Source organism: Hyperoodon ampullatus (genome assembly GCF_949752795.1).
Source record: "Hyperoodon ampullatus genome assembly, chromosome: 17".
Lineage (NCBI taxonomy): Eukaryota > Metazoa > Chordata > Mammalia > Artiodactyla > Ziphiidae > Hyperoodon > Hyperoodon ampullatus.
The window spans coordinates 31,214,306-31,239,267 of NC_136930.1; the positions used below are offsets into that span (position 1 = coordinate 31,214,306).

Consider the following 24,962-nt stretch of genomic DNA (forward strand, 5'->3'; position numbering starts at 1 on the left):
GCACTGCTCTGTGGCAGTAAAGCATTTTCTTTGGTGAGGGCGAGAAAAATTCTGGTGGTGAACTTTTGGTTGTCGCATTCCCCCGTCTCACCGGGGTCACTCCACGACGGCCCCTCCACGCACACCCCCGGCGTCAGGTGCTCAGCACTTGCAGCGGCTCCTTGGGTGGCTGGGCGGCCCGGGCTCTTACAGGTGGGCTAGTTTGGATTGAAGCAACTGAAATGGTCTTGTCACCCCTGGAGCCCCCGTGGCGCCCCGTCCTCCTGTGGACACACCCATGCCCGTCCTGCAGAAGGACGGCTGCCCGGACAGCAGGACGTCCCGGCCGGTCCTGGCTCTGCGCAGACTGGCTTCTGTGAGCTGTGGACCCAGGCGTGGAGCTCAGGCTCAGGGTCAGGTCTGGAAACACTCACGCAGGTGCGGCGGTAGGTGAGGGGGCACACGAGCCACGCGCGTGCCCTCGTGGGAGCCACGTGACGAGTCAGAAGGAGGAGGCGAGGTACGTTTTCATAGCATTGTACGTAACCGAGTATAGCCCAGACACGACGTTTTCCACGTGCCATTTAAAGAATTCCTGAAGGGCAGTGTTACTTTGTGTGCGTGCGCGCTCTTAGACATCCACGTGCATCTTGTGCTCACAGCACACGCCACTGGAGTGGGCCACCGCGCACCGTTGCCCCTCGTCCAGGTGGCCAGGGGCCGCTCTGGGCACAGTGAGGCTCTAGACTCCTCTCCCTCGTGGCGGCTCCTTTCTTGGACCCTGGTCATCGGGGCCCCTGTGTGCACAGCGGGTCCCACCCGCCCGGGTCAGGGCCACTGGCCCACCGTGTCCTGCACCATGTCCGTGGCCCGGGAGCCACTGGCCCGCTGCCTCTTCTCTCTTCCTCCTCCAGCTGGACTTTGGCCTCATGGAGTCCCGGCAGCCCCTTCCTGTTTTCCCATGTTGACTGTTCTTGCAGTGCCGGTCTCGCGGGCAGGGTTTTGCGACGCGGTTGGGTCCCGAGACCAGGCTGGTTTGACGCCTGGCCCTGTGGGGAGAGGTCCGGGTGGGCGGTGGGAGGAGAGCCTCCTTCCTGGCTCTCTCCTTTGCATCGCTTTACCAGGCGGTTCCCATCCTTGGCCTGGCTTGTCCTCAGGTACGGTCCTGGGGCCAGGCAGCATCCCCTTGCTGGGGGCCTGCGGACGTCCGGGGCTGACTGTGGACGAGACCCCTGTGATGCTCCACAGCCAGTCTCTCTGCCACCCCCGCCCCTGTGTGAAATGCACTCATTTTCAAGTGAAAACCTGTTCACTTCTTGAATACTCAGGCCCACTGCAGGCGCTGGCCCTCCCCCTCCCCCTTCACCCCCTGCTTCCTCTCCCTGGCGAGTGGGTGCTCCCCAGCAGGGCCGCAGGCTGAGGGGTGAGGCTGAGCGCCTTCGCTGGGCCTCGGGACCCTCTGCTCACCCGCTTGGCTTTCCTCCCAGACGGAGAGCCTTCTGGGATTTTCCACTCCTCCAGCCAGATCTCTGCTCTCAAAGCCCTGCCACTGGGACAGGCAGAGAGACAGCCGGCAGACCTCCCGCCATGTTCCGTCTCCCCTGCGCTTCTCCACTTTGGGAAGCAGTGCGTGCATCGCACCCTGGCCGCTCTGTCCCACTTGCCTTGGCCCCCACCCCAGGGCTCCGGAGGTGTGCAGAGCCTCGAGGAAGAAGGCAGCGACCCCCAGCCCGCAGGCAGTGCCCCCCTCTGCAGCCTGCTGGGGAGTGGGGACCGCGGGCAGAGTCCCAGGGTGCTCCCCCTGGGCACCTCCTGGGCACTGGTGCCCTCAGCAGATGGTGATAGAGCAAGAGTCCCTGCTTGCTTCAGGCCGGTGGTTCTCTGAGCAGGGCCCCGGGCCAGCAGCTTCCCCACCAGCTGGAACTGGTTAGGAATGCGGGTTCCTGGGGCCCAGACCTGCTGACTCTGAAACTTTGCGGGTGGGCCCCAGAACTCCACTCTGACCAGGGATTCTGATGCTCGTCCCGGTGTGATGCCCCTGCCTCGGAGGCCCCCTGGGTCCCGGCGTCTTCCTGCTGCAAGTGGGAAGAGGATGGTGGAGTCCACGTCTTGTCACCTCTCTAGTCTCTGCCCCCTGCCTCTCGCCGGGTCCTCCAGGGACGATGTCTCCAGATGTTGTGCCCCTGTCACCATGAACCAGCCTGCGTGCTCAGGGGTGGGCCGTGCCCTGGCAGCGAGCACCCAGGAGGCCTCCTGTCCAGGCTCCTCACGCCTGGCGCAGGGCCTGCGGGGACGAGCCGGGGAACAGCCAGACCTAAGGGCGTCCGGGTGGAGTTCCTGTTCCCACACCTGTCCTCACGGTCAAGGAGGAGGCAGGGGCCTGCCGAGTGGGACAGCCAGACTCCCCAGCCCCGTGGGCGGCCTCCGCCCTCACCTGAGCTGGGCAGAGGAGGGGAGGGGAGCGGACGGGACGGGCTTGGTGGCGGCTCAGGCCTGATGACAGCCTCCGGCTTCCGCCCAGGGTGCTTTTTCAGGCGGGAACGGTTGTGCTTATTGCGGCTGTTTTCCCAGGACCCCGGAGTGAGGCCGCCGGCTCTGTGGTGAGCAGCATTCCGCTAAGCCTCTGCGCAGCTTCCTGCGGAGGCTGTGAGGCTGTCAGTGAGAAGAGCCTGGGTTAGTCACTGACTCCGCAAGCAGCCAGCAGTGGGCCGGGGCTGTGGCTGGGACACGGAGGCCGGGCGTCCCGTGCAGTGAGACCAGGGCTGGCCTCAAACCCCGGAGTTCCAGGGCTCCCCCGGGGGAGGAGGTGTGGGTGCTCCTAAGCGTGGGCTTCCTCAGGACTGTTCTCAGTCGGACCTTTCTGGGTCGGCTTCTGGCGTCGCTCTGTTCTGAAGGCCTGTGAAGCAGAAGAAGAGGCCACAGCCGAGAAGCTGTGAGAGCTTCTGAATCATCGATGGTGATCAGCCCATCTTAAATCATACGACTCAGGACGGTTGCTGGAAGCTGGCCAGTCCCTAAAGCAGCATCCTGAGATTGCAGGAGGCACGTCGTAAACTGTTTCCTTCCTTTCGTTCTGGTTTTAAAGCTTGGGAAAGCTTGAGTTCATCTCATCACAGATGAGACCACATTCCAGGCCCTTGTCTTCCCAGGTCTGTGTGATGCGCCCTGAGACGCGGTGGCTCAGCCAGGGCTGCGTCCCGCGTGCGGTGAGGGCCCCTGCCACCCCTGCAGGAGGAGCATCTCTGGGGCCCGTCCAGCCTCCTGAGGGGGCCGAGGGAGGGAGCACAGTCCGAGCCGGCAGGGGGCTTCCACGCGGCGCATGCTCAGGCACACGCGCGTGCTCACGGGGTCCTTTCAGAGTGCCCACGCTGTTTTGTAACTCCACAGTGGTGACCGGAATGAGACTCTGGGTACTGTCATGTCCTCCCGTGGCTCTAAGACTTGTTCTTACGGGCTGCGCTCGTAAGGAAGTGTATCGGCCTGAATGCAGACATGAATTTAGCAGCCTGAGACGATGCACACTGATGACCTCCCGTGGTTTCTGAGGGCAGGGATTCAGAGCAGGCAGGCCAGGGGATTCCGGCCGAGGGTCCCTCAGGAGGCTGCAGTAGGTGCTTCAGCCAGGGTTGCCCCATCCGAAGGCCGGACCGGGAGGGATGCCTGGCTTCCAGGAGGCCCTTCCCGTGGCTCCTCTGCCCGTGGGCCCCACAGGGCTGCTGAGGCTCCTCAGTGCACGGGGGCCGGCTCCCCTCAGGAGGAGTGTGATGCGGGAGAGCGTTGCTGGAAAGTTCTAGACCCTCCTCCTCATCCTGTGGCTACCTCAGCGCCTTGTACACTGTGCTGTGTGCGTTTTTCTCTGAGCAGACCCTATGGGAAGCGTGGCGTCTTCTCTGCTTTCAGTGGGTACAAGAGCCCAGGGAATTCAGGGCTGCCAGGACTGTCTGTCTGGACTCACTGAATGTTGTGGATCAGGAACAGAGTCTGTCGGCCACATGAGTGTCTTAGATGCTCAGTATTTTCCTACTGAGGTGGAGGTGCTTTTAACAATACCTCGCATTTCCTCCTATAGATTGTGTTGTGGTTTTTTGTTTGTTTTTCGCCGTGCCGTGCAGCTCGTGGGATCTTAGTTCCCCAACCAGGGATTGAACCTGGGCCCTCGGCAGTGAAAGCGCAGAGTCCTGACCACTGGGCCGCCAGGGAGGTCCCTCTTGGTCTTGCTGTTGTTTTTGATAGCTGTTTTGAGGTGTAATTCCCACACTCTTCACCTCATCCACCTAAAGCGGGCCGTGCCCTGCTTTGTATTCATTGAGTGCAGTCGTCACTACTACCGATTTTAGACCGTTCCATCATCCCGAGAGGAAACCCCATCCCCATTAGCATCCCTCCCATCCCCCTCCCCAGCCCCTGACAACCAGGAACCCACTCTCTGTCTCTGTGCACTTGCCTGTTCTGGACGTTTCCCATCAATGGAATCACACCCTGTGTGTCCTTCTCCGTCTGGCTTCTCTCACTTAGCAATCGTGTTCTCAGGGTCCATCCACGTTGTAGCGAGTGTCAGTGCTTCACTCTTTTTCGTGGATGGATAATATTTCAGTGTGTGGAGGACACATTTGTTTACTCGTTCATCTGTTGATGGACATTTGGGTGGTTTCCACTTTTTGGCAGTTGTGAATCACGCCTCTGTGAACATTAATGTTCAGGTTTTTGGTGTGGTTTTTTTTTTGGCTGCGTTGGGCCTTCGTTGCTATGCGTGGGCTTTCTCTTGTTATGGTGAGTGGGCTCTAGTCTTCGTTGCAGTGTGCGGGTTTCTCATTTCGGTGGCTTCTCTTGTTGTGGAGCACAGGCTCTAGGCACACAGGCTTCATTAGTTGCAGCACACGGGCTCTGTAGTTGTGGCGCACTGTCTTCGTTGCTCTGCGGCATGTGGGATCTTCCCGGACCAGGGCTCGAACCTGTGTCCCCTGCATTGGCAGGCGGATTCTTAACCACTGCGCCACCTGGTAAGCCCAACGTTCAGGGTTTTGTGTGGACGAATATTCTCATTTCTCTTGGGCAGACACCCAGGAGAGGAATTGCTGGGTCATTTGCTAACTGTTTAACCTTTGAGGACCTGCCAGACTGTTTTCCACACCGAACTGTCCTCACTGTTTTCTGCCGTTTGCCAGGAGGCCTTGGGGCCGATTGTTCCATCAGTGGTTCTTCCCCAGGGTTTCTGGGTCAGCAGTGGCACTGATGCTGCAGGTCGGTTGCCCCGCATCGGGAACCACTGGTCTGCAGGGCTGTCCTGTGCTGGACCGCACGTGCTCCATCTCCCGCCCCCGGCCTTGTCTAAGTAATATGAGTTCAATGGATATTACTGCTCCGTCCTTGGTAAGTTGGAGGATATTATTAAGAACGATAGAAGATTGTTTTTTTCCTTTGCCTTAAAAAATAAGATTCTGGGCAAAAGGTCACATATCGTAATTCTATTTACAAACGTCCAGAACGGGCAAATCCACAGAAACGCAGAGTGGATTAGTGTTGTCAGGGGCTGGGGAAGGGATTGGGGCACGTGTGCTAATGGGGTGATGGGATGTTCTGGAACTAGATGGAGGGGATGGTTTCCCAGCTCTGAATGTATTAAAAGCCACTGAACTGTATACTTGAAGCGGGGGCCCATTCTGTGTGAATTATAGCTCAGTAGGGCTGCTGTTGCAAAGATGAGGCTTAGGACACAAAGGGTGTTTCCGGAGTTGTTTGACCTGTTAGGAACGCTTCGCCGTGGGGGGCCCTGTCCTGGGACGTTCCGGGCATCGCTGCCCTGGCCCGTAGGGGCTCTGCCCGCGTTGCCGTCCTCCACTGTGAAGCGTGGAAATGGTGGCCTGGGCTGAGAGGGGCAGTCGCTGCCCTGGGGCAGGGCTGGCAGCTCTGGGCCTGAACATCTCACCTCGGGCTTCAGCCCATGCTCTTCGCGTCCCCTCCTCTCGCTGTGCATCCTCTTCGAGGCCCCTCCTCACCGCGATAGGAAGCTTCACCGCCGGGGCGGAGGTGCGTCTAGAGTTACAGACCGTCCACACGATGCGTCGTCCTCACTTGGTTTCTGCGGGGTCTTGGGTTAGCTGGCCGCCAAGACCCCAGCAAAAGGCCAGAGCGACTCCTGATGTGCTCTTCCGGGAAAGCGGCGAGGCCAGCCCGCCGGGCGCAGTGAGGCCAGGAGAGCGCCGCTGTGGCCGGGAGGGAGGACCTCTGCTCGCCCGCTCCCGGTGGTTGCACGAGTGGTGTTTCCCCATTTTACAGATGGAGACCGAGGCCTGCAGCGGTTCAGGGACTCAGAGGCAGGCCTGTGGCTTCCAGGCTGCAGGAGTGCCCGGGGGAAGTCCTGGGGCAGGAGAGTCAGGGGCTTCGAGTCCGTCCCGGTCCCTTCCCCGCAGCCCGCTGGGCGTCAGGGCGCTGCAGGAACAGGCGGTCCCGGAGCCAGCGTGTCCCACGTGGCAGGACATGGCCCCAGCGCTGTGGGTGGAGCTCTCCCCATGGGTGGGGAAATGAAGGAGGAGTCCCAGGGCCGCAGCCCCCGTCTCCTCTGGGCGCCCGCATCACCGGAGTGGGGAGGGACGGGTCTGAACCCTGTCTTGTTGTCTTTTAGGACAAACCCCACGATGCTGCTCACGAAATCATCAAGACCATCTGGTGAGTGTGGCGCCTGCTCGAGGGGGCCTCAGGGTGGGCCAGTCCAGAGTTCCCAGCAGCACCCCAGCTGTGCACTCCCCCATTCCTCCGTGCCGATCCGCGTCAGCATTGTCAGCATCGAGGAGGCTTGGGAAGCCGGGCTGTGTGGTCAGGGGTCAAGTCCTCTGAGTGTGACCCAGGACAGGTCTTGGTGCTTCGTGAGCTCGCTTCCTGTTGAAGACGCTGGAAATCCTGAGTGGCCAGCTTCCCGAGGGACCCCTCCTCTCATCACCTTGCTTTTCTCTTCTCCCGTGGGGTTTGGTGTGACCTTTGGGTTTGGGCCGCTCTTCCCTCTGTGAGCCTGCCCCGTGCTGTGCAGAGGAGGCCGGGTGCCCAGGAGGCTGACCCAGGTGAGATCTGGGAGGAGGGCCGCCTGCTGTGTTATAGTGGGCTGTTTCCTCACATGGGACCTGAGGGTCTGCGACGGCCTCCAGAGTGCCCTCGGGGGCCCATGCGTGGAATCCTGCGACCGCTCTTGGCTTTAGAATGTTCCACGTGTGTGACCGTGGCCCTGGCATCTCGCTGCACTGTGCCTTAAAATCCTTAGCTGTGTAGCCACTGTCTGGGCCACACGCCATTATATCTGCTTGAACCTGGGGCGGCCGGGCTGGCAGCAGCACAAAAGGCTGTTTGGTACATAGGGGTGGTGCTCCCCGCTCTCCGTCCTGTCCTTCCTTCGAGAGGCGAGCATTCATCAGTTTCTTCTGTATTGTTTCAGATTATATGTATGTATACATTACTGTAGTATATTAGTATAAAATCTATCTTAGGGTTCTCCAGAGAAACAAACCCAGTGATGTCTGTGTATATGAGATTAATTTAAGCAACTGAGTCACAGGACTTCAGGCTGGCGAGTCTGAAATATGCAGGACAGGCCAAGAGAGGCAGACCCAGGGAAGAGTTGACGTTGTAGCTCAAGTCTGAAGGCAGTCTGGAGGCAGAATTTTACATATACACATACAGGTTAATTCTGTATAATATAGTACAGAGGGCTTCTGTGTAGTTTACCCAACTTTCTCCAACGGTGACGTCTCACATAACTATAATAGCAAAACCAGAAAATGGACATCGGCATAATCTGCAGACTTTATTCACTGTGCATGTATGGTCACGTGTATGCACGCATGCATTCTTGTAACCTCCACCTCAAACAAGACATAGACTGGTTTCATCACCACAATATTTTTATCTCTCTTAAATACATAAATACAGATATCCTGGAGATGGCAAGTGTTGTGAACTTAGGGAAGTAGTGGACTAAGGTCTTCATCAGAGAAGATCTGGTGTCCAGTTTAGGTTGTCATCATCACTTCCTGATGTGAATCCCAAATTACTCCTTTGGTTTCCTTCTAGTATTAACAAATTCCTGACATGCGGTGGATCTTTGACTTACGTAGCAGCACTACTTGACCTCTAGTGTGCAGACATGTGCCAGGCCAGCTCCTGGGCCTCTCTTTGTTTTGAGGGTGGTGGGATATCAACACCAGACTGAAGGCTGCCCAGATCTCCTCCAAACCCAGATTACACCCCACCCCTGTTTTTAACCACATCAAATGTATTTATTTAATGCTTTGACTCATGCTTTTGGTTTTGATCTTCTTTGGAAAGATTGTTTTTCTCTTTTTCCCTTCTCTCCACATAGGAGGAAAAGAGACGTAGAGTTACATCCAGAGAACGGTAAGAATGATAAACCTTTTTGTTCTGTGCAATATGTAATCTTGGTGACTGAAATTACTTTTCTGAAATCTTTTAAAAAAAAGAACTTTATAGTGAGTTGCCAGGGTGACCATAAATAGCTTAAGGATGCTGGGTTTGCAGTCAGGTTATTAAGCTTATGATTCAGATAGAATTGTCTTACAAAGAGTGAATTGGAGGCAACTGGCAGTTATCAGATCTAGATCTAAAAGTTGTATTAAATATTAAATGTTGAGGTAATATGTGCCTTTCAGGGCTCCTGAGATGAAGATTGATTTTTTTGGGGGGGTGGGTGGGTAGGAAGGAAGACCTTTTGAAAACTGCCTCCACGGGAGGAGTCTGTGAAAGTCATCCTTAGGGTGTGTGATTTTGCTTGACAGAGTTGCTGGACCGCTCCCTGCAGAAGAACCGGGAAGAATAAGACCAGGAACACACGTGGAAGAAGAAGAAAGAGATGATAAAGTAAAGCTTGGTCACCTCCAGGTTTGTCACTTCCACCTTAATCTCAGAACTCATTTGGTTTTAGGAAGGGGGTCAGGGTGTGGGGAGCGTGTAGGAACAGAATGACTTTCACTAATGAGCAAAATGACCTTGGATTTAGCTAAAATGCTCTTCAAACTCATTTTTCTGCTGGTTCTCTATGTGGAAGGTGTGTTACGTGGCTGTGGTGATAGTAAATCAGCAGTAGGCCTGGAAGTCAGCTGGACCTCTGCTACTTGATCAGTCAGTCACAGAGCTTCAGTCTGTCCCCTCTCCTGCCTGCGTCTCCTGCCCATGAGGTCTTTGTGAAGGTCTCATTTTCAAACACGTGAGGTGCTAAAGTGCTCTAGTATCGTCCAGGTATAAAGTTGCATTCTTTTTTTAAATTTATTTATTTATTTATTTATTTATTTATTTATTTATTTAATTTTTAGCTGCGTTGGGTCTTCATTGCTGTGTGCAGGCTTTCTCTAGCTGTGGAGAGTGAGGGTTACTCTTCCTTGTGGTGCGCAGGCTTCTCATTGCAGTGGCTTCTCTTGTTGCAGAGCACAGGCTCTAGGCACACGGGCTTCAGTAGTTGCAGCACGCAGTCTCAGTAGTTGTGGCTCGTGGGCCCTAGAGCTCAGGCTCAGTAGTTGTGGTGCACGGGCCCAGTTGCTCTGCGGCCTGTGGGATCTTCCTGGACCAGGGCTCGAACCCGTGTCCCCTGCATTGGCAGGCAGATTCTTAACTACTGCACCACCAGGGAAGCCCTAAAGTTGCATTCTTAACTGAGATCAGACCAGTTCTTTCCCCAGACCTCCAGCTCCTTTGTCAAATCAGTTTCAGGTTCTATGAAATACAGATGTACCCACTGAACCCCCATGGGAGGGGGTAGGAGAAGGGATTGGGGATCTGATACTGGAAGCTTTACCATTAGACAGTACTGCCCCATATGACAAAGGGCTGACATTGGTCGGGCACAGGTGGTAGAACAATATCACATCCCTTTTGGTTTTATTAAGACGTTGATGAGAAGTTTCAGCTCAGCAGAGGGGCAGCACCCTGGGCAGGCACTGGGCCTCCACCATCTATGGATCCTCCCCTCCGGCACCCAGGCTAGGTACTCAGTTACCAGCAGCCCAGAGGGCAGGAACAGAGCTCTGCCAGGCTGGCCTTCCCAGAGGGCAAGTGTAAGCAGCACAGCCAGGAATGTGAGCGACAGGCTTTGCTGGGTTGTCGAGAAGGAGGGCGACATCTGGTTCGGCAAGGCTGGAGTCAGCTCTGGCCTCCCCTCGGACACGGGCACTGGTCTCAGGCTCACACAGGCCTCCAAAGCCCTTCCCTCGGGATGGCGCTCAGACTCTCCACCCAGCCCACCCTCCCGCCCCAAACACCAGCAGGTCAAGCACCACACAGAGAAGGGGGCCTTTAAAGGGCTTTAGAAAATCTTAGAACCCGGATATGGAAGCTACTATGTTTCACTTGTAGCTGATAGCTCTGCTCCCAGAACACAGGATGGCCCATGGGGGGCGAGATGGGAGGGTCTCGCTGTGACCGCCAGGCACTGCTGGCCTTTTCAGCCACATGCTTGCATTCCTTGGAAATACATTTCATTAACAGCCAAAGGGAACACCCTGAGAAACAGGAGGAATTATTGGTTCCTTTCAACCCTTAGCAACAGGGAGTTTTCGCCACCTGGTATTTCCTCTGCTCTCTGCAATGCACTGAACTTTCCTTTGGGCAAAACGTGCCTCAGCTGTCCAGGGCAACGGACACACTTGGCGACTCCGCCTGACCCGGGAGCGCCCTGGGCCCCAGGGACAGGGTCCCTCCTTCCTGACCACCCCCTCGTGGGAGTGCTGAGGCCGGTCAGCCCCCAGCCCTGGGGGCTCAGCGTCCCCTCGGAAGTGAGTGCAAGTCAAGCTCCCCACCAACCCCTCCCCCCGGTCTCCCTCCCGCCAGGGCCGCGTCGTGCGCAGTGCCGGTCGCCCCTCCTCAGCGGGGAGGAGACCCGGGCCGACTCCGCTCCACTGACCTGCCGCTGCCCTTGCAGGACGTGGCCGAACAGCCAGTAGGTGTCCGGGAAGCCCCGAGGGCGGGCGCCCTCCCGCACCCTCACGACGCGGTGCAGCTCCGGGTGGAGCCCGCGGCCCGGGGAGGCAAGAGGCGCGACGGGGGTGGAAAGGAGACGGGGCCACGGGAAGCCCACCCCGGGGCCGGGGCGCAGAGGCAGGAGGCGGCGAGGAGGGCCGGCCCAGCCACGAAGCCCGTGCCTCCGCCCCGCCCGGGCCCGAGGGGCCCTCAGACCTACCTGCCGGCCCCTGGGCTCGGGGTGGGTGACGGGCGCGCTGAAGAAGCCGTCCCGCTCGAGCCGTCCAGAGAGGCCGGCCCAGGGGTTGTGCCTGTTCCCGGCGTGGGGCGAGCACCGGGGCGTGAGGGTGTGGAGCTGTCCGGCCACAGGTCACAGGCTTTGCCTGTTGGAAGGGAGGGCTGCCATGGGGCTGTGCCAACGGAAGGGGAGGATGGAGCCGCCCACAGTCCCCGTTTGCCAGGCAGAGCTTCATTGCGGACCTTGTTCTCAGCAGCCCTGCGCAGCAGGGACACCCAGGCCTGGCGAGCCTGCGCCCCACCCAGGGCCGCTGGGTTCCTGCGTGGCAGCCCGGGCATCTCCTGCTGAGAAACCCCTGAGACCATGCTCCTTCCCCCGAGCCCACCGCCCCGCTGCAGAGCCCAAGGGGCCTGGGGCCTTCACCCCAAACTTGAGGAAGCCACACCTGGGGGCTGGGGCACAAGCAGGGGTCCCATCTTCCCCGCAGGAGCAGACCCCGCAGAGGGTCTATCTTTTGGAAATAAATTTAGACTAACGGGTTTTACACACAGAATCTTAGAGCTGGAAAAAGTCCTTTGTGTCATTCATGCAGCTTCCTAAGATTTTTTTTTTAATGAGAGGATGGATTTCCTTGAGCAAGAGTGAAGTTCCAGGAATGGGTCCCTTGATACCAAGGACTGTTCTGGGGAAGAAAGATGAATCTATTCTGTGAACGCCTTATAGAACTTATTCTATATTGTCGTTCTCTCTGGAAACACATGTACCGTTGATCTTTGTAGCAGCCCTTAGCATCCTCAAGAGAAGCTCTGATTTCCCCATTAGTACTTGTTATAGACTGAATATTTGGGTCCCCCAGCATTCACATGTTGACACCCTACCTCCAATGTGATGGTATTAGAAGGTGGGTGTTTTGGGATTTGATGAGGTCATCGGGATGGAGCCCTCATGGTGAGATTCTTACCCTTGTGAGACTCATGAGAGAGCTGGCTTTTTCTCTCTGCTCTCTGCCCTGTGAGGACACGATGAGAAGTGGACAGTCTGCAACCCGGAAGAGAGTCTTCACCAGAAGGCGATGATCCCGGCACCTAGATCTCAGACTTCCAGCCTCCAGGACTGAGAAATACATTTTTGTTGTTTACAAGCCCCCACCCCACCCCATTTATGGTACTTTGTGACAGCAGCCGAAACTGACTTAGCACTCTTTTCTTCAGGTAAATAGAAGAATTTGTGGAGCCCATCCATTTTATGATACAATTTCCAAAATAACCAATATTCTCTCTATACACTCTGATTTGTCAACTTTTTTATTTATCAAAATTGTTACAAAAAACGCTTCCATATGTTTTGCTAATAAATTGTTTCCAATCCAAGTTGTCACTGTAAGGGTTCTATGAAATTAATTTGAGCCCTAATACCCTGCTTAAAATAATCATTCATTTGTCTTATGAATAAGTTCAGGGTTCAAATGCACAAGTTTTAAAAGGATATACTGTGTAAAACATCTATGTCATCCCTCTGAAGGAAAGAAGGAGGGAAGAAAGGAAAACACATTGAATTTGCCCTCAGTTTAGCTGCCACTTCCTAAGGGAAGCCCTTTCCAACTCCAGACCCCCAGGCATCACAAATAAGCTCTCATGGGACACTGTCCATACTGTTGGACGTCATGTTTCCTGAAAAGCTGCTTCTGAGACAAGGACAGACTTTCAGGAAGTTTCTTGGGGTGTGTTTTTTGGGATAAATATAGAATTACCGTATGACTCAGCAATTCCACTCCTGAATCATTGAAAACAAACACTCAAATCTACGTGCACACGTTTAGAGCAGCACTATTCACAGTAGAAAAATCATGGAAATAACTCAAATGTCCATCATTGAATGAATGAATAAACAAATTGTAGTATATACATAGAGTGGAATAGTAATTCAGTCATAAAAAGGAATGGAGCAATTAAATATCAGTTACACGGCCAAAAACATTTTTTTAAGGAATGCGATACTAATACATACTGCACTGTGGATGACTCTCACGAACATCATGCTAAGTTGAAGATGCCAGACACAAAGGTCATACATTGTATGATTCCATTTATCTGAAATATCCAGAATAAGTAAATCCATAGAGAAAGAAAGCAGATTGGTGGTCTCCAGGGCCTGGTAGACAGCGAAGTAGTATCTTCTCAATGGGTACAGAGTTTCCTTTTGGGGTGATAAAAATGTCTGGGGGAAAATAAAATTTCTAATTGGAAAATGATTGATTAAAAACAAGTCTGTGGGGTATTTCTTGGTACTGCCTTTCCCAATTTTGACAGTAAATGGTCAAGTACACAGTAAATGGTCAAGTACAGCAGCCATGGTTTGAGAAAGAAATGATGACTAGGGCTCAGAACACTCACTCAGGGACGAGGGTGAGGGTCACCCCACCAAGTAAGCCATCCGTTTTAGCAGAGATGTTATCCAAGGATGAGGGGAATTGAGAATGGATAGCACAGGAGGGAGACAATGACTATCAGTTGTGGCCTTGAGGCCACCTACAGTAACAGAGGCTATAGTTCGACCCATTGACCCTCCTTTCACTAGTAGTTCATCTCAACTCACCCTCTCCCCTAAAAACGATCCATGGAAACTATGAAAGAGTTGTTTCCAGAACTTATACAAAGACGTTGATCCAAGTAAAGGCAACAAGAGCAAAAATAAACAAGTGGGGCTACATCCAACTAAAAATCACAACAAAGGAAACCAACAACAAAATGAAAAGGCAACTTACCGAATGGGAGAAAATTTTTACAAATCATATATCCTATAAGGGGTTAGTATTCAAATTATATGAAGAACTCATGCAAAAAAAATAGAAAAATTACCCAACTAAAAAATGGGCAGAGGGTCTGAATAGACATTTTTACAAAGAAGATACAGAGATGGCCAGCAGGTAGTTAAAAAGGCACCTAAAATCACTAAACAGCAGAGAAATCAAACCACAAAGAGATGTCACCTCATTCCTGTTGGAATGGCTCATATCAAAAAGACAGGAACGTGCTCGCTTCAGCAGCACATATACTAAAATTGGAATGATACAGAGAAGATTAGCATGGCCCCTGCGCAAGGATGACACGCAAATTCGTGCAGCTGCATAGCACAGGGAGATCAGCTGGGTGCTTTGTGACCACCTAGAGGGGTGGGATAGGGAGGGTGGGAGGGAGGGAGACCGCAAGAGGGAAGAGATATGGGAATATATGTATATGTATAACTGATTCACTTTGTTATAAAGCAGAAACTAACACACCATTGTAAAGCAATTATACTCCAATAAAGATGTTAAAAAAAAAAAAGACAGGAACAAGTGTTGGCAAGGGTGTGGAGAAAAGGGAAGCCTTGGACACTTTTGGTAGGAATGTAAATTGTTGCAGCCAGTATGGAAAACAGTATGGAGGTCCTCAAAAAATTAAAAATAGAACTGTCATATGATCCATATGGTATTTGTATGAAGGAAACAGAAACCCTTAATTCAAAATGAAATCTGTACCCCCATATTCATTGCAGCATTATTTACAATAGCCAACACTTGGAAACCCCTGTGTTCATCGATGGATAAATGGATAAAGGACATTTGGCATAATACGCCAGATTATTTATTTATATATATATATAAAATTCAGCCATGAGAAAGAAGCATATCCTGCCATTTGTGACAACATGAATGGACCGTGAGGGTGTTACGCTAGGTAAAATATGTCAGACAGAGAAAGAAAAATCCTGTATGATCTCACTTTATACGTATTTTTTTAAAAAGCTCATAGATACATAGACTGGTGGTTACCAGAGGCAGGGGTTGGAGGGTGGGTGAAATGGGTAAAGGTGGTCAATATGTACAAACTGCCAGTTATAAAGAAGTCCTGGGGATGTGACTGTAGTTAATAATACCATATTGCATATTTAAAAGTTGCTAAGAGAGTAGATCTTAAAAGTCCTCATCACAAGAAAAAAAGATTTCTACCATGTATGGTAATGGATGTTAACTAGACATACTGTGGTGATCATTTTTTAAATCGAAGTATAGTTGATTTACAGTATTATATTGTAATAACAATATATTAGAACACAGTGATTCACTATTTTTATAGATTTTACTCCATTTAAAGTTATTATACAACATTGTCTATCCTTATAGCTTATTTATTTTATGCATAGTAGTTTGTGCCTCTTCATCCCCTCCCCACCCCTCTCTTGCCCCTCCCCCCTTCCCTCTACCCACTGGTAACCACTGCTTTGATGTCTACATCTGTGCGTTCATTTCCTTTCTGTTACATTCTTTATTTTTTAGATTCCACATGGGAGTGATAACATAGCGTATTTGTCTTTCTCTGTTTGACTTATTTCACTAAGCATAATAGTGTTGCAGCAAAAATAGAAATGAAGTTTTTCCTCTCCTGAGAATAAGGAAACTAAAGGCAACAGTGAACAGGCTAGAGAAGACACATAAACTGGCCTGAAAGGGTTAATCGATCCTAGTTTTATTTAAACTGTTACTAATCTGTAGTGTCTGTGACTAGATTTGTTTCACAAGGTAAATTACATTCTGTTCCTATCACTCCCTAGGTGTCAATGTAAATTACATCCTGCAACTGGTGCTTAATTAAGCTCCCTGCACTGTCTTGTAGCAAATCACCCTGTGTAGCTGTTTGCATTTCAGGAAGCAGATGGCAGGCAGATAACGCAGAGGCAAATGAACCCAATTACCAGTCCGCCGGACCCAGTTACCGGACTGCCTGACGCCAGCGATGCGGGTTTTGAAATAATGCAAGAAGAAGAAGAATGCAGGACCTTTACCACTTTGATCCTTATTACCACTCCCTGGACTGTGGTGGCCGCCCGAGGGGCCGGGAGGCCAGCCGGGGCCTCCAGGCATGTGTGGGCATCGTGTCTGCAGCCAGCGTCCCGGAGACCGCGCTCGACCCATAATCACTGAGTGAAGCTGCGTCGCCACAGCGCAGCCGACTTTTTCTGGCGCTGTGAGGACCTGTGCGCACTGCAGGATTCGGTGCCTCTGCCCGCCATGCGCGCCTCCCTGCGAGAGGGCCTGCTGGATTTCAACGCCGACCGCCTCCGCGGGATGGACTTGGCGCAGCCCCTGAGCAGCCTCTGCCCCCGATCTGTATCCAGAGCTTCTTCCACCCACGGCTTGGTGAGACGGGTTTGTACTTTCTGCTTCCAGGGGCCCTCATGTGGGCGCTGGGAAGCAGAGTTTTAGATGGTACAAGGTGGAGGGTGGGCACTAGAACTGGTGCCCAGTGCCCCGGTGTGCGTGCACTAGACGGGGCGTGCGGCCTAGGACTCCTGCCAGCTCGGTGACCCCGGCCAAGTGCCTTAAGGCTTCCAGGTCTCAGTGTTCTCATCTGTAGCATGGGCTGAACAGGACTTACTCTCTGTGGTGGTTCCAAGGTCGCACTCTGTTAATGCTTGTAGACTCTACAATATAGAACACTTAGCACAGTTTGGAGCATCGTTAATTGTTCCACAGATGTTACCTGGTCTGTTGAATGACTTCGCCTGGTACACGCCAAAGTGATTAGGAAATTGATATATCCCAGCTTCATTTCCTTTTCATTAAAACAGGGCTCAGGAAAGAAAAAAAATTTTTAAATAGTCGTATCATATAGTGGAAAGAGCACCGGTGTGAAGACAGCTTAGGGTTTGAATTCCAGGGCTTATGCTCTCTCTGGCCTGGGCAGGTTCGTTTTGCACTACAATCCCCACATTGTAAGATGACATTAAAAACCACCCTTTCTGTGGGTTCTTAGAATTAATTAAGCAGGTTATGTGTGTAAAGTATCCTGGCACTTGAATGAGTTGTCAGAACCAAGGGCTGCTAGAGAGGATGCTTCTGCCCTAGGTAAGCTCCCCTTCTGCTGGGCAGCAAGTAAACACAAGCACAGTAGTCAGTGCTCTGGAAGAAGTGAGTTCTGGTGCTACAGAGCACAAAACCTTTTTTTTTTAATTTAATTTTTATTTTATATTGGAGCATAGTTGATTTACAATATTGTGTTAGTTTCAGGTGTACAGCAAAGTGATTCCGTTATACATATATCCATTCTTTTTCAGATTCTTTTCCCGTACAGTTTGTTCCAGGCTATGGAGTAGAGTTCCCTGTGCTATGCAGTAGGTCCTTGTTGATTATTTATTTTATATAGAGTCGTGTGTATATGTTAATCCCAAACTGCTAATGTATCCCTCCCCACCACCTTTCCCCTTTGCAGAGCACAGAATCTTGGAAGGGAAAGTTCAGGGTAGGCTTCTTGGAGGAGGTGCCATCCTTTCTAAGGATATGTAGAAGCTCCTGGGGTGGCAGGGGGGAGCAGTGTGTGTCAAAGTTGGAGAAGTACAAGAAAATATGTCAAAACTAAGGTACAGGACTGGAACTCAGGGTTTGGGAAAGAAATGAGAGTTGATACTGGAAACCTAGTGGGGCCCATCAGAAAGGGGCCTTGTTTGTCCTGTCAGAAGTTTAGATGTTTATCCTGAAGGCTGTGGGAAACCCTAAAGAACACTGAGATGGACTTCTGGTTTAGAGACTCACTCGGACCTCCAGGTGGAAGGCAGTTGATTGGATGCAGGGTGAATTGTAATCTAAGGGTCCCACTTAAGTTATAAAAGGTTGGACTGGATTTTGCAGATTCAAGAGAGAATGGGTGGGGCCTGGTGAGCAGTTAGAAAAGGGAGGGCAGCAAGCGTGGGTGACAGTTTACAGCTGCATCTTTTTGTGAGATACAGAGCACAGTAGGAAGGGATTGGGGGTGGGGAGAGGATCTTACTTCATCTTCAGTGCTTTAGAGGGGCCTGGTAGATAGGTCTGGGCCCAAGGTACAGATCTGGGCTTTTTGGGAGGACAGGTGTTTGAAGGCATGGGAGAGACTTAGGTTACTCACAAGACGATACAAAGAACCATACGTCTGAGAGTTTTTTAAGTGGGTATATTTGAGGATGTTTATAAGCTGTGAGAAAGTAGCCAGCAGAGGAAGGGTGTGAAGATCTAGGAGAGGAAATGATTGTTCATTTGTTTCAAAAAGCTGAAAACTTATCACGTGCCTGACCCTTTTCTAGGATCTGGGGCTCACACCATCTGTTATCTCCTCTGCAAGGACAGTTCAACTCATCCCCTGGTGAAGAGAAGTCAGATTATTCTTTGCATCCCATTCAGGTGTAGGAACTGTTCTGTACCTCTGAAGGGACTTTACTTAACCAGAGTAATAAGTTAGAAATCAAAAGAAATTATAGCTGGAAGGGACCTTAAAGGGCACGGTACTTAATTTTGCCTAATAGTTTACATTGAATGTAAGAAAAGTTTATTGTAGAGCCCATTCTCTTCAGAGTTCCTTCAGTGAACTTTCTTTATGTCTTCCATCCAGTGGGGCTAGCTTGTAAATTTTGGCGTCCTCCTAAATTTGCTTCTTCAACCATATTACATTTTGCCCGGCCTATGGCAGAAACTCCTGGGTGGTTTCGCGGCTCCTGGGCTCAGTTCCTCTGAGTTCATCTGCCTACTCGGGTTGAGGGATCTTCTAACATAAAAAGATATGCTTAAAATAATGCTGCTAATGGCTTGCCCACACAGAGTTAGTGCATACTAGCCGCGGAGCGTGTGCCCTGCCCAGAGGCGTGCAATCTGAACTGTGCTCAGCCAAGCCTCCTGGGGCTCTTTGGCCCTGAGGAAGGGGAGCTTTCTGTGATCACTCCCTTTATCTAATTGGTCCTTCAGCAGCGGGTCGCCTTTTTCTAGTCAGCGGAGGCAGCCTTACTCAGCCAGTGGTAGCCCCAGGCCTCATCACCTGTGGGATACAAGCCATGCTCTCTCCCAGGCTTCCTTCGGCCAACATCTCTATTTTCATTTCTGTCTCTTCTCACACTTGGACCCCTGGCCTTTAATCATCCCCACCTGCAGTATTTACAGTGCCCAGCAGGAGGCAGGCTTGAGTGTCTTTTCACAGATGTTCCTTCTGCAGTTAATGCACCTCCTACTCCAACCCTGCATAGCCTCATGTTTCTAGATTCTACTTCAGGGTTATCATGAAGCCGTCACTTAGATATAACTTTTTGCCTCCATAGGCACCTCTGTGCATAAAGGTTATGTTTATTTATCTCATGTGATTGAAATTTTGAGTTTATACATCTTCCTCCTTAATGAAGGCTTTAAGGGCAGGAGTCGTTTCTTATCCTTAGCACAGAGCAGATGCTTTTGTTTTTATTTAGATGCTTTTTAATGATGATGAAATGTATGGTTTAAATCACTCATTTTACAATAATTTTGGTTTAGGTTGTGACAGAAATAAAGTTTACAGAAGTCGTGTTCCTGCGATAAGAAATAAAGATGTGACCTTGCGGTTGTGTAAAGCTGTTAAATGCTGTGTAAGTGCGTCGGGTGCGCTAAGGAACCTGGAGCTAAGTGGGCTAGTTCTGAGAGAGAGAGACTTAAGTATGTTAACAAAAGTAAGCCTTCATTGTGTCCTGCCAACATTTGATAGTTGCTTTTGGGGCAAACTAAACCAATAAAATTTTAAAGTGTTCCTCCCCGTTAAAGGGATTGAATATTTGGCCACTTTGGGGCACCTGTGTCTTGCGAATTGTCCAGTTGGAGATGGAGGTTTAGAAAGTGAGTTTCAGTCTTGTTTAAGTCTCTTCCCATCAGACTGGTCTCATGATTTCCTACACACCATGTCTGTCTACCTTTTCCTGTCTACCTTTTCTTGGTGTTGTTCATGCGTGGATTGTCTCCTGTACCTGCTCAAACCTTGGTCCATTCTCATTTGTACCATGGAAGTTTGTCATGCTGGATACTGTCAGAATTAATATTACTTAAGTTTGTGTTAAGCCACAAACCACACGTTTTGTATATTTTCTGTTTTTTGTGTTTATATTTTTATGGTTTCTCTTCAAGAAATATTATGGCAAGGGAAATAGCAAGATGTAAAGAGCAAAGAAGTCATCATTCTCTTTAAATTGTTACAACATCTATCTGCAGTCATAATTATAATGCACTGTGGCATGTGTTAAAATAGGAAATATATGTAACGTCCCGTCAGAGCAGCAAACTCAGTGGTGTTGGTGAGGGTGTCTGATGGAAGTAATCACAAAGCAGGTGATTCTTGATTGGTGTCCTGAAACATTAGTGTGCGTTGCCTGTGTCCATTAGTGGTCTGAAGGGGTAAGGAAGCCTGCCTTTCAATTTGAGGGAACAGAGGGTTTGAGGTCCTCCCTGTTCTATTGCTCTAGTATACTGCATAGCAGCTAATAAAATACTGGGTTTATAGTTGACATTTAAATCGCTGATTGATCATCAAGATTGGGATGTATCATTGGAAATGAACATCAGAAGAGTCTTATGCTTTTTAGGTTTTTCTTTTTTTTCCTTTGTCTCAAAAGTATGTAGTACTTTACTGAGTGGTTGGGAAGAAAGTTTGCAGTATCCAGTGTATTCAGTTTTAGTACCTAAATAGAATTAAACTGTTGCTGTAAACTGGAATAACACTTTGTTACTGACAAGTTTTAGAATGCATCAATTCATCAATTACCTGTTTGGGAAGATTGTAGTTAATGAATTTAAGAATGTGGCTGTAAACCTCCAATTGACTCAAGAAAAGCAAATGAGTCAAGATTGACAAATGTATAGGCTCTTCATCGTACTGCGTGTGTGTGTTTTTTTGTTTCCTTTTAGTTATTTGGCAAGGTGTAAAGAACTGTATCACTCTTAAGACAGTAAATTTCATGGGGTATAATCTGACATGGCAGGGAGCAGATTACATGGCCAAGATCTTAAAGGTGATTTTATGTTTAAACTTTCATGAAAACATATGTGATTGAAGCACATCAATACATTGACACAGATGGCAGTTAATTTTTTGTCTTTTGATATCTGTGAGTGCATCTTTCATTTTGTTGAAAGAATAAGATCAGTTTTCAGTTTGGGATTCTACCATTTAGTAAAGATAGTCCACTTAATTTTAGAAATAAGAGATTTAATATATAATACATAATAATACTTCTATGTATTTTTACTTACTGAAAACATTGATTGTGATGCTGTGAAGAAACTATGCCGTTATAGTCTTCAAGATTTAAATGAATCAAGTGTCTATTAGCTACTGTAGTTTATAAACTAATAGAAATCACTACATCAGCAACTTGTAATTACTTTTTTAAACTAATGCCTTAACAACTTTACAGTGGTTATAATTACTGTATTTAGGCCTAAATTATGTAATAATTTGACATGAAGCCTTTTTAATAGTTTGATGGTGCAGATCAGGGATAGGTACACTATGGCTGGTGGGCCAGATCCAGCCCGTCGCCTGATTTTGTAAAGAGAGGTTTTTTGGAACATAGTGGCACCCATTGTTTACATGGTAGCTATGGCTACTTTCAGCCTACGCCAGTGGGGTTGAGTAGTTGCAGCAGAAACTGTATAGCCCCCAAAGCTGGAAATGTTTAAACTTAGATTTTAGAAATTGAAAAATTCTTTGAGCCTATACAGGGCAAGTCCATGGACCCCTGGGGTAGAGAACAGTCAAGACCTTGGGTGCCGAAGCCAAATGGCCTAGGTTCAAATTCCCTTTCTCCCTTTTCATACCTAGTGGCCATGGACAAATCACTTAAGGTCTATGCCTCATTGTGAGGTTTAATTGAACTCATTTGTATAAATAGTGCTTGGCACATACTAAGCACTGTGTAAGTGATTGCTGTTATTTCTGCTTGGAGCTTTTATAAGCTATTGTTAATAGGAAAATGACACTAATGATTTTCCTTTTAGAGTGTCAAAGGCACTTTGAGTCTTTTATGTTTTCAAGAATGTAACAAGACTTTTCATTTAAAGTCAGTGTTCCCTGTTACCAAAATTGATTTTATGAATATAAAGAATTGAATGTCTTTAAGACAAGACTTGTGGTTAAATGTCAAACCGTTATCTTCCCAAGGCACATCAAACTGGCTGTGCATAGTCCAGGCCTCTAAAGTTTGTGTGCATACCCTAGGTAGCATGTGAGATCCATTTTGTAAATATAGTTTTAAAATTAATGCCTGGGCCTTCCCTGGTGGTCCAGCAGTTAACACTCTGTGCTCCCAATGCAGGGGCCCTGGGTTCGATCCCTGCTCAAGGAACTAGATCCCACATGCAATAACTAAAAGATCCGGCAGGCTGCAACTAAAGACCCGGCACAGCCAAACAAACAAACAAATAAATAAATACATATTTTTTTAAAATAAATAAAATAAAATAATGCCTTAGGAGTTAGGAAAGGAAAATATTAGAACCTATTTAGCTTTGTATCATTTAAAAAATATCTGTGTAGTGTACATAAATTATATGTATAGAACTTTGTGTATATAATTTGTTAAAAAATAAGATGCATATTAAAAAGTTTTCTTAGGGGTTGCCCAGTCAGGTGTTTGGAGACCACTGGAGGACAGAATGATGAAATTTAGAGCCTCAGCAATGATAGAATTTAGAACCAATTCCCTGACTTAGAAGCTAAGGAAAATAATTCTTAGACTGTAATTGAGTTGTCCAACTTTACATAACTGTTCAAAAACAGGTCATCCAGTGGCTGGAATCTAATCACTGACCGACTAGAATGTGGGTCACTGGACTCGTAAAGCAGAACTGACTGTTTAATTTCTCAGCTTGACTCTCCTGGCATATATGCTTGATATGTGTGTGTGTAAATCTCTGACATAATAAGCCATACTCAGTAGGCACACCCTGTTTCCTTATTGAAACATCTTAATTTCGTCCCATTAAATCTTTGAAGTATCCGACTATCAGAAGGCATGAAGCAACCTGGGCTGAGAGTCTTCGTTCCAGGAGACCTGATCTTGACTGTATGGCTGGTTTGAGGCGCATCACTCTGAACTGCAACAAGCTCATTGGTGACCTGGGTGCTCGTGCTTTTGCAGAATCTCTTAGTGAGGATTTTTATGGCTTGGAGGTAAATTCTAAAATTGAAAATATTGAATTTTTAATATAATATATGCTTAGCTTTTGACATGGTACTGTTGTGATAGGATTTTTTCTAAGGCCTCATTTTTCTGATAGCTTTTATGTTGCTTTTAAACTTTCTCTAAGGGTTACATATATTCTTTACAGAAAATACAGAGTAACAAGAGAACAATTACCTATACATTTAATACCCAGACATAATCACTGTTCATTTTGGTGTATATATTCTCAGTCTTTTTCTTGTTTTCTATAAATATATTTGTACACTTAGGGATTACAAAAATAGAATTGTAGTATACTTGCTATTTCATATTCCTGCTTTTTTCACTTATGAGGTATCATGTAGTATTCCACCATATTGATGTCCCACAGGTTAATCAATTCCTTGCAATTAGATTTAGACAGTTTGCTTTTCCCTGTCACAAACAATGTGAATACGTTGTATATACATCTCTGTGTCCATCGGGATTACTTCTCTAGAATAAGGTACTATAAGTGGAATGACTAAGTGTGACATATTTTTAAGAACTTTGATACACGTGGCCAAATTACCACCCAGAAAGGCTATGCCAATTTATAGTCCACCCCAAGAGTGGATGTGAAGCCTGCCTCTCACAAACACTGGCTGGTAGCACTTTTAAAAAGCTGTAAGACTACAAAAATGAGTACCTGTACCTCTCCCTTTTTTATGCAAGTGGGATTACTCCAAATTTTATAACTTTTTTCAGTTAATTCAGCATGACCATCTTAGCAAGTCAGTAAATTTGCATCTACTGCATCATTTTTTTTTCTTTTTTTTTGCGGTACGCGGGCCTCTCACTGTTGTGGCCTCTCCCGTTGCGGAGCACAGGCTCAGCGGCCATGGCTCACGGGCCCAGCCGCTCCGCGGCACGTGAGATCTTCCCGGACTGGGGCACAAACCCGTATCCCCTGCATCGGCAGGTGGACTCTCAACCACTGCGCCACCAGGGAAGCCTTACTGCATCATGTTTTTTGTGACCCTTCAGTGTTCCATTATATGAATATGCCACAGTACACATAGCTTGCCCAATCTTGTATAAAAGGTACGTCCAGTTTTTCAGTTACAAATAGTACTCTGATATATATCCTTACCTATATCTCTGACTATTTCTTTTGGTTAAATTCTTAGAAAGAGAGTTGTTGGAACAAAAGGGTATAGACAGTTTAAAGACTTTTCTTACAGAATCTTGGCTTAATCTGATAGGAGAATAACCACATTTTGTTTTATTTTGTATTCATTTGATTTACTGGTGAGGTTTACTGGCTGTTTGTATTAATTTGGCTAGTTGGTTAATTACACCATGTGTCCATTCTTCTGTAGTGAGAGCTTGTCAGGGTTGTATCATATCCTGTCAGATCCATACGTCTGACTTGCTATTTATGTATGTCATGGGGTGTTGAAAGACTCCAGTTATTTTAATGTGATGGTCCACTCAACACTTAAATAAATGACTCATGATAGTTTCCTTTCATGTAATGTTTTTTAATACCTGTGCTTTTGCGATGATCCCTTTTGTTTAAATGAGTAGGTTGTTCAGCCCCAGAACTACTAGAATTCATGATCATTTGTTCTGGTATTTGTCTGACTTTTTACTGTGAGAGTTCTTGACCATCATACTTTCATGATAGGTTTTTAGTATGTATTCTCTATTCACACATTGTTTGAATTTGTTATTATTTGTATCCTGGAAAACGGTACTTTTGGGCTTCCCTGGTGGCGCAGTGGTTGAGAGTCCGCCTGCCGATGCAGGGGACATGGGTTCGTGCCCCGGTCCGGGAAGATCTGACATG

General features: G+C 48.7%; 1 protein-coding gene across 6 annotated transcripts in view; it reads left to right on the forward strand.

The window, feature by feature from the left end:
• LOC307065456 (centrosomal protein of 78 kDa-like) overlaps window positions 1–24,962 on the forward strand; it is a 51,414-nt gene that overhangs the window by 14,885 nt on the left and 11,567 nt on the right. For 4 of the 6 annotated variants that reach the window (XM_079722281.1, XM_079722282.1, XM_079722283.1 and 1 more), the window contains exons 2-6: window positions 6,602–6,645; window positions 8,327–8,361; window positions 8,760–8,862; window positions 15,858–16,349; window positions 22,963–23,139. In XM_079722281.1, coding sequence (XP_079578407.1) covers window positions 16,221–16,349; window positions 22,963–23,139 — 306 coding nt within the window. In that variant the 5' untranslated portion in view covers window positions 6,602–6,645; window positions 8,327–8,361; window positions 8,760–8,862; window positions 15,858–16,220. The remainder of the gene's footprint in view (window positions 1–6,601; window positions 6,646–8,326; window positions 8,362–8,759; window positions 8,863–15,857; window positions 16,350–22,962; window positions 23,140–24,962) is intronic. The other 2 variants (XR_013811335.1, XR_013811336.1) reach the window with 2 other exon arrangements.